The 10025-nt window shown below is 50.0% G+C and overlaps 1 protein-coding gene across 2 annotated transcripts in view; it reads left to right on the top strand.

The window, feature by feature from the left end:
* The first annotated feature begins 634 nt into the window (after nt 1–634).
* Nucleotides 635–10025, top strand: part of GNAO1 (G protein subunit alpha o1) — a 167339-nt gene continuing 157948 nt past the window's right edge. The window contains exons 1-2 of one of the 2 annotated variants that reach the window (XM_069965995.1): nt 635–1092; nt 1658–1700. In XM_069965995.1, the coding sequence (XP_069822096.1) occupies nt 975–1092; nt 1658–1700 (161 nt within the window). In that variant the 5' untranslated portion in view covers nt 635–974. The remainder of the gene's footprint in view (nt 1093–1657; nt 1701–10025) is intronic. The other variant, XM_069965994.1, reaches the window with a different exon arrangement.

Raw genomic sequence — 10025 nt, 5'->3', positions numbered from 1 at the left:
AGTATTAAACACTTCCTCTAAATTTGGTATCTGCCTATGCCATTCACTAACAATGGTTAACTTCCAGGGGGCATTGGGGGGATGCCTAGGATGGGGGATACCAGCTACTGGGGGGGGGGGTTAACTACCAGGACTAACTATAGGTGGGTGTCTGCTACATGAGGGATGCTACCTATTTGGGGGGGGGATAACTACCAGGTGGGCTTACTTAACCACTATTGGATGCACAAAGTTAGCCTAACTACTATATGGAGGCACATATGGTGCCTAAGGCAAGGTGGTGCATAACTACAATATGGTGGTGTGCCCTAGGTACTCCTGTCTGACACTTTGGGTTCTCCTTTCCATTCACTGATAGCTGGGAAGCCCCATGTGTGGTGTAACAACTAGTAGGGAGGGCTACAATCAGAGCTGCCTGCAGGAAGCCTGGGACAGTTAGAGTGAACGTTTCCTGCACATTTCCCCCTAGAAACAAACTGTTCTCTGTACCAGAAGTGTATGTGAGCTTGCTGGCTCAGGGGCAGCAGCGCTAGGACCGCTGGGTGATGTCCGGAGCTGGGCGGCACTGGACCAGCACAAGACGCTCCATGCTGGCGGCTCCTCCTTTCATCCCTGACAGCTCGCCTCACGTGATGCGGCCAGAGCGGTGGGCGGGGCCTCCCGGGATCCAGAACGCGCCCCCTCCTCTCCCCGTGTCTGGCCGCTCCCGCGGACGCGCGCCCAGTGACGTCAGAGCGGCAGCGGAGAGACAGAGCCGGGAGATAGCGGGAGGGATACACCGAGAGCGACAGACTGACGGACGGACAGTGAGAAGCGGCGCTACACCTACCGGGATCTACTCCCTGCCGCCTCCAACCGGTCCCAGGAAACACAGCCGCCTCCTCCTCCTTCCCCCTCCCTTATCATCTGCCGGGAAAAAGGACCCGGGACCCCTCCGCCCCGCTCCCGCCGGACCCGGGACCCCCCGAGCAGTCATGGGCTGCACCCTGAGCGCGGAGGAGAGAGCTGCGCTGGAGAGAAGCAAACAGATCGAAAAGAACCTGAAGGAGGATGGGATCAGCGCGGCCAAGGATGTCAAGCTGCTGCTGCTGGGTAAGACCACCGGGCTGTGGGCGAGACCCCCTGCTGCTGTGTGTGAGAGACCCCTCTGCTGCTGTGTGTGAGAGACCCCCCTGCTGCTGTGTGTGAGAGACCCCCGGCATGTGTCATACGTGTAGTGCCCCCCATTGTATAGCACATGCCATGCACACATAGATGCAGCCAGCTGCACCCATAGACATCCATAGCCCTGTATATAGATCGGTCTCCTCCTGTGTGCAGGCAGCCCCCCCCCCCTGGTATGGGGGGCAGTATTCTGGAGATGCATGCATCCTGTGCAGCCTCCCCATCCCATGCATGCATCCTGTGCAGCCTCCCCATCCCATGCATGCATCATGTGCATCCTCCCCATCCCATGCATGCATCATCCCCATCCCATGCATGCAGCAATCTGTCAGATCCATCATGATGGTGACAGCCCTGCTCCCTGGCTGTGTGTGATACATATGTGCGGATTAGAGCGGGGGCTGCTGGGGGATCGCAGTCTATGTGCATAGTGTGGGCTAGCCTCCATCTATTCATCCTGATGGAAAGTCTTTTTTCCTCTCTGACCCTACAGGGGCCGGGGAATCTGGGAAGAGCACCATTGTGAAGCAGATGAAGTAAGTGGCCTCCCCCCTCCTCCTCCTCCTCCTCCTCTTCTCCCCCCTCCCCCCGCCTGTAATGCTGTGTGAGCCGCCATCTTTGTGCCTGGCCCTGTGCACTGATTGCAGGGAGCTGTTCACAGCCTGCGGTGCTGAATCCTGTAATGCGGAGAGTGTGCCTGGCGCCGGATGGCTGGCATGGTGGGCACAGGGCTCGGCAGCCATCGGTGCCCGCTATCTTCCTGCACATAGGGCATGGATGCATCGGGCTGCACTCCTCCTCCTCCTCCTCCTATATGTGCACACAGGCAGGGATCTCCCAGGCTCCAGCGCCATGATGGCTTCTCTGGGAGCCCAGTGTGGTCAGCAGGGGGCGACAGTGCAGGCTGTGTGATAGCTGGGAGGATGCCTGCCAAGGGGGGCTGTGCTGGGAGATCACCCTGCAGCCTGGCACTAGATAGGGGGATGTGATCTGTATATAAAGAGACCCAGATACAGGAAGGACCATTACATAAGTAATGTACCCTATGTGTATATAGCAGATACATGTATACTGGCCATTATCTATACTGCCCTACACCTGCACCATTCTGTATGTGTATGCTATAGTGCTCTGTGTTACAGGGTACAGTAATACAGCTGGGGATCTATAGTGCTCTGTGCTACAGGGTACAGTAATACAGCTGGGGATCTATAGTGCTCTGTATTACAGGGTACAGTAATAGAGCTGGGGATCTATAGTGCTCTGTGTTACAGGGTACAGTAATAGAGCTGGGGGTCTATAGTGCTCTGTGTTATAGGGTACAGTAATACAGCTGGGGATCTATAGTGCTCTGTGTTACAGGGTACAGTAATACAGCTGGGGATCTATAGTGCTCTGTGCTACAGGGTACAGTAATACAGCTGGGGATCTATAGTGCTCTGTGTTATAGGGTACAGTAATACAGCTGGGGATCTATAGTGCTCTGTGCTACAGGGTACAGTAATAGAGCTGGGGATCTATAGTGCTCTGTGTTATAGGGTACAGTAATACAGCTGGGGATCTATAGTGCTCTGTGTTATAGGGTACAGTAATACAGCTGGGGATCTATAGTGCTGTGTTACAGGATACAGTAATACAGCTGGGGATCTATAGTGCTCTGTGTTACAGGGTAAAGCAATACAGCTGGGGATCTATAGTGCTCTGTTTTATAGGGTACAGTAATACAGCTGGGGATCTATAGTGCTCTGTTTTATAGGGTACAGTAATACAGCTGGGGATCTATAGTGCTCTGTGCTACAGGGTACAGTAATAGAGCTGGGGATCTATAGTGCTCTGTGTTATAGGGTACAGTAATACAGCTGGGGATCTATAGTGCTCTGTGTTATAGGGTACAGTAATACAGCTGGGGATCTATAGTGCTCTGTGTTACAGGGTACAGTAATACAGCCGGGGATCTATAGTGCTCTGTGTTATAGGGTACAGTAATACAGCTGGGGATCTATAGTGCTCTGTTTTATAGGGTACAGTAATACAGCCGGGGATCTATAGTGCTCTGTGCTACAGGGTACAGTAATACAGCTGGGGATCTATAGTGCTCTGTGTTATAGGGTACAGCAATACAGCTGGGGATCTATAGTGCTGTGTTACAGGATACAGTAATACAGCTGGGGATCTATAGTGCTCTGTGTTATAGGGTACAGTAATAGAGCTGGGGATCTATAGTGCTCTGTGTTACAGGGTACAGTAATACAGCTGGGGATCTATAGTGCTCTGTGTTATAGGGTACAGTAATACAGCTGGGGATCTATAGTGCTCTGTGTTACAGGGTAAAGCAATACAGCTGGGGATCTATAGTGCTCTGTTTTATAGGGTACAGTAATACAGCTGGGGATCTATAGTGCTGTGTGTTACAGGGTACAGTAATACAGCTGGGGATCTATAGTGCTCTGTGTTATAGGGTACAGTAATACAGCTGGGGATCTATAGTGCTCTGTGTTACAGGGTAAAGCAATACAGCTGGGGATCTATAGTGCTCTGTTTTATAGGGTACAGTAATACAGCTGGGGATCTATAGTGCTGTGTGTTATAGGGTACAGTAATACAGCTGGGGATCTATAGTGCTCTGTGTTACAGGATACAGTAATACAGCTGGGGATCTATAGTGCTCTGTGTTATAGGGTACAGTAATACAGCTGGGGATCTATAGTGCTCTGTGTTATAGGGTACAGTAATACAGCTGGGGATCTATAGTGCTCTGTGTTATAGGGTACAGTAATACAGCTGGGGATCTATAGTGCTCTGTGTTACAGGATACAGTAATACAGCTGGGGATCTACAGTGCTCTGTTTTATAGGGTACAGTAATACAGCTGGGGATCTATAGTGCTCTGTGTTACAGGGTACAGTAATAGAGCTGGGGATCTATAGTGCTCTGTGTTACAGGGTACAGTAATGCAGCTGGGGATCTATAGTGCTCTGTGTTACAGGGTACAGTAATACAGCTGGGGATCTATAGTGCTGTGTGTTAGAGCAGTGCTTCTCAATTCCAGTCCTCACCAACAGGTCAGGTTTGAGTATTTCCTTAGTATATCACAGGTGTTCTAATTATACTCAGTGCATCAGGTATTCTCACAGGTGATCTTTGTATGGGATATCCTCAAAACGTGATCTGTTGGTGAGGCCTGAGGACTGGAATTGAGAAGCGCTGTGTTACAGGGTAGAGCAATACAGCTGGAGATCTATAGTGCTCTGTGTTACAGGGTACAGTAATACAGCTGGGGATCTATAGTGCTCTGTGTTACAGGGTACAGTAATACAGCTGGGGATCTATAGTGCTCTGTGTTACAGGGTACAGTAATAGAGCTGGGGATCTATAGTGCTCTGTGTTACAGGGTACAGTAATGCAGCTGGGGATCTATAGGGCTCTGTGTTACAGGGTACAGTAATACAGCTGGGGATCTATAGTGCTCTGTGTTACAGGGTACAGTAATACAGCTGGGGATCTATAGTGCTCTGTGTTACAGGGTACAGTAATAGAGCTGGGGATCTATAGTGCTCTGTGTTACAGGGTACAGTAATACAGCTGGGGATCTATAGGGCTCTGTTACAGGGTACAGTAATACAGCTGGGGATCTATAGTGCTCTGTGTTACAGGGTAGAGTAGTACAGTTGGGGATCTATAGTGCTGTGTTACAGGGTAGAGTAGTACAGCTGGGGATCTATAGTGCTCTGTGTTACAGGGTACAGCAATACAGCTGGGGATCTATAGTGCTCTGTGTTACAGGGTACAGCAATACAGCTGGGGATCTATAGTGCTGTGTTACAGGGTAGAGTAGTACAGCTGGGGATCTATAGTGCTCTGTGTTACAGGATACAGTAATACAGCTGGGGATCTATAGTTCTCTGTTATAGAGTACAGTAATACAGCTGGGGATCTATAGGGCTCTGTGTTACAGGGTAGAGTAGTACAGCTGGGGATCTATAGTGCTCTGTGTTATAGGGTACAGTAATACAGCTGGGGATCTATAGTGCTCTGTGTTACAGGGTACAGTAATACAGCTGGGGATCTATAGGGCTCTGTGTTACAGGGTAGAGTAGTACAGCTGGGGATCTATTGTGCTGTGTTACAGGGTAGAGTAGTACAGCTGGGGATCTATAGTGCTCTGTGTTACAGGATACAGTAATACAGCTGGGGATCTATAGTTCTCTGTGTTATAGGGTACAGTAATACAGCCGGGGATCTATAGTGCTCTGTGTTACAGGGTACAGTAATACAGCTGGGGATCTATAGTGCTCTGTGTTATAGGGTACAGTAATACAGCCGGGGATCTATAGTGCTCTGTGTTATAGGGTACAGTAATACAGCTGGGGATTTATAGTGCTCTGTGTTACAGGATACAGTAATACAGCTGGGGATCTATAGTTCTCTGTGTTATAGGGTACAGTAATACAGCCGGGGATCTATAGTGCTCTGTGTTACAGGGTACAGTAATACAGCTGGGGATCTATAGTGCTCTGTGTTATAGGGTACAGTAATACAGCCGGGGATCTATAGTTCTCTGTGTTATAGGGTACAGTAATACAGCTGGGGATCTATAGTGCTCTGTGTTACAGGGTACAGTAATACAGCTGGGGATCTATAGTGCTCTGTGTTATAGGGTACAGTAATACAGCTGGGGATCTATAGTGCTCTGTGTTACAGGGTACAGTAATACAGCTGGGGATCTATAGTGCTCTGTGTTACAGGGTACAGTAATACAGCTGGGGATCTATAGGGCTCTGTGTTACAGGGTAGAGTAGTACAGCTGGGGATCTATTGTGCTGTGTTACAGGGTAGAGTAGTACAGCTGGGGATCTATAGTGCTCTGTGTTACAGGGTACAGTAATACAGCTGGGGATCTATAGTGCTCTGTGTTATAGGGTAGAGTAGTACAGCTGGGGATCTATAGTGCTCTGTGTTACAGGGTACAGTAATACAGCTGGGGATCTATAGTGCTCTGTGTTATAGGGTACAGTAATACAGCTGGGGATCTATAGTGCTCTGTGTTACAGGGTACAGTAATACAGCTGGGGATCTATAGTGCTCTGTGTTAGTGTTATAGTGTTAGGGTGGGTTCAGACTGAGGAATTCTCGCGGAAAATGTCTGCGGAATTCCGTCAGCTGTCCACCCGCACATCTGGGCGCCTTTCCGCCGGCCCCATAGACACCATTCTATGGGCCAGCATATTCCGCTATACGCTGAAAGAAGTGTCATGTCACTTCTTTCAGCGGATCGCGGAATACCCCGGCCCAAAGAATGGTGTCTATGGAGCCGGCGGAAAAGCGCGTGCCCGTGCCGGCGGAAAAGCGTGTGCCCGTGTCGGCGGACAGCTGACGGAATTCCTCAGTCTGAACCCACCCTTATAGGGTAGAGCAATACAGCTGGGCATCTATAGTGCTCTGTGTTACAGGGTACAGCAATAGAGCTGGGGATTAGAGATGAGCGAACCTCGAGCATGCTCGAGTCCATCCGAAGCCGAACTTTGATTAGCGGTGGCTGCTGAAGTTGGATAAAGCCCTAAGGTTATGTGGAAAACATGGATATAGTCATTGGCTGTATCCATGTTTTCTAGACAACCTTAGAGCTTTATCCAAGTTCAGCAGCCCCGCTAATCAAATGCCAAAAGTTCGGGTTCGGATGGACTCGAACCCGAACCCAGTTCGCTCATCTCTACTGGAGATCTATAGTGCTTTGTGTTACACGGTAGAGCAATACAGCTGGGGATCTCACCAGCAGGATTCATACACTTGTTTCTGTCTGTACATTCATGTTTCTCTATGTGAATGTACACTTCTGATCTGGAGTCTGTGTGTGGATGCTCCGCTTACAGCTGATCCCAGTGATCCCTGTGATCTGTGTGGCTACTCTGCAGATAGCTAATTTCAGTGATCTAGGATCTGTGTGAGTACTCTGCAGATAGCTGATCCCAGTGATCTAGGATCTGTGTGAGTACTCTGCAGATAGCTGATCCCTGTGATCTAGGATCTGTGTGGCTACTCTGCAGATAGTTGATCCCTGTGATCTAGGATCTGTGTGGCTACTCTGCAGATAGTTGATCCCAGTGATCTAGGATCTGTGTAGCTACTCTGCAGATAGATGATCCCAATGATCTTGGATCTATGTGAGACTAGTCTGCAGACAGCTGATTTGGGAAGTGAGATAGCTGATCCCTGTGATCTGTGAGGCTACTCTGCATATTGCTGATCCCTATGATCTGGGGTCTGTGGTAGGGATGTCACGATACCAAAATTTTGAGTTCGATACCGATACCAGCTTTCGGATTTCGATACTCAATACCAATTCGATACTAAATAAAAAGTTGAGGGGAAAAAAAACATACAAATATAAAATACAAATATAATTTCCCTCCTCCCTGACTACAGATATGTTCCCCCCCATGCACAACATTTTTATTTATGTGACTTCTTGATGACTTTGTAGTTTGGACAATTCACATGTAATGGATGCCAAATACATGTATGTTTTTTTTTTTTTTGGTTTTTGTTTTTTTTTAAAAAGGGAAAAGGGGGGATTATTAGAACCTTTATTTATTTATTTTTTATTTTAAAAACCCTTTTTTTTACATTTTTTAATTCCCCTCTAACCTCAAACATACCTCCCTGTGCACAACAACTCCCAGAATACCTTCTTGTGGGGAGTTGTAGTGCACAGGGAGGTATGCTAGGAGTTGTAGTGCATAAGAAGGTATGCTGGGATGTTTTGAAAGGCTGCTGCCGCGCAACTGCAATTCCCAGCATACCTCCTTGTGCACTACAACTCCCAGCATACCTCCTTGTGCACTACACCTCCCAGCATACCTCCTGGTGAACAACAACTTCCAGCATAATTCCTTGTGCTTTGCAACTCCCCACAAGAAGGTATGCTGGGAGTTGTAGTGCACAAGGAGGTATGCAGGGAATTGCAGTTGTGCAGCTCCTGACACAACAACTCCGTGCAGCATACATTCTTGTGCACTACAACTCCCAGCATGCTTCCTCGTGCACAAAAAGGTATGCTGGGGGATGTAGTGCACAAGGAGGTATGCTGCTGGGAGTTGTAATGCATTAGCAGCCTCCTGGCACAACAACTCCCAGCATGCCTCCTTGTGAACAACAACTCCCCACAAGAAGGTATTCTGGGAGTTCTTGTGCCACTGCATCGGTGGGCCCCGCGGGAAGGGGGGGCGACAGGATTGTGGACCCGGAGGTTGGGGAACTGGCTGGTGTAAGGGACCGCTGCCTCAGCACCGGCGGGTCCCGTATTTGGAATGGTTGAATGACTGCCGCCCGCGGGATTGCGGGCTGCAGTCATTAGCAGTGAGGGGCCGATCCATATGGATCGGCTCTGCGGGGGTTAAATGCCGCTGTCGGTTATGACAGCGGCATCTACCCTTTAAAATAGCCGGCACTAGTGATCGCTATGTGCCGGCTATTTAAATTTGGCGCCGCCGGGAGCGGAGAGCGCGCGGGCGGAGGAGGGGACGACAGGGGGCGGCACACAGAGCACACGGCCGGCGCTCAGGTAGCTGCCGGCCGTGTTCTCTGCACCATACTTCATGTTAATCTGCACTATTATGCAGATAAACATGAAGTATCGATACCAGGAAATCCTGGTATCGAACCGTTTTTCTGCCCGAAATATCGATAGTAGTATCGATATTTCGGTGCATCGTGCATCACTAGTCTGTGGCTGCTCTGCATATTGCTGATCCCTGTGATCTTGGGTCTGTGGCTGCTCTGCATATCGCTGATCTGGGGTCTGTGGCTGCTCTGCATATTGCTGATCCTTGTGATCTTGGGTCTGTGGCTGCCCTGCATATTGCTGGTCTGGGGTCTGTGGCTGCTCTGCATATTGCTGATCCCTGTAATCTGGGGTCTGTGGCTGCTGTGCATATTGCTGGTCTGGGGTCTGTAGCTGCTCTGCATATTGCTGGTCTGGGGTCTGTGGCTGCTCTGTATATTGCTGGTCTGGGGTCTGTGGCTGCTCTGCATATTGCTGATCCCTGTGATCTGGGCTCTGTGGCTGCTCTGCATATTACTGGTCTGGGGTCTGTGGCTGCTCAGTATATCGCTGGTCTGGGGTCTGTGGCTGCTCTGCATATTGCTGATCCCTGTGATCTGGGGTCTGTGGCTGCTCTGCATATTGCTGATCCCTGGGGTCTGTGGCTGCTCTGCATATTGCTGATCCCTGGGATCTGGGGTCTGTGGCTGCTCTGCATATCGCTGATCTGGGGTCTGTGGCTGCTCTGTATATCGCTGGTCTGGGGTCTGTGGCTGCTCTGCATATTGCTGATCCCTGTCATCTGGGGTCTGTGGCTGCTCTGCATATTGCTGATCGCTGTGATCTGGGGTCTGTGGCTGCTCTGCATATTGCTGATCCCTGTGATCTGGGGTCTGTGGCTGCTCTGCATATTGCTGGTCTGGGGTCTGCGGCTGCTCTGCATATTGCTGGTCTGTGGCTGCTCTGCATATCGCTGGTTTTGGGTCTGGCTGCTCTGTATATTGCTGGTCTGGGGTCTGTGGCTGCTCTGCATATCGCTGCTCTGCATATCGCTGGTCTGTGGCTGCTCTGCATATCGCTGGTCTGTGGCTGCTCTGCATATTGCTGGTCTGTGGCTGCTCTGCATATCGCTGGTTTTGGGTCTGGCTGCTCTGCATATTGCTGGTCTGGGGTCTGTGGCTGCTCTGCATATTGCTGGTCTGGGGTGTCTGGCTGCTCTGCATATTGCTGGTCTGTGGCTGCTCTGCATATCGCTGGTCTGGCGTCTGTGGCTGCTCTGCATATTGCTGCTCTGCATATTGCTGTTCTGCATATCGCTGAA

Source organism: Dendropsophus ebraccatus, chromosome 4 (assembly GCF_027789765.1).
Source record: "Dendropsophus ebraccatus isolate aDenEbr1 chromosome 4, aDenEbr1.pat, whole genome shotgun sequence".
In the NCBI taxonomy this organism is placed as follows: domain Eukaryota; kingdom Metazoa; phylum Chordata; class Amphibia; order Anura; family Hylidae; genus Dendropsophus; species Dendropsophus ebraccatus.
The sequence above is the reverse complement of the archived record's forward strand: the minus strand, read 5'-3'. Positions and strand labels throughout refer to the sequence as shown.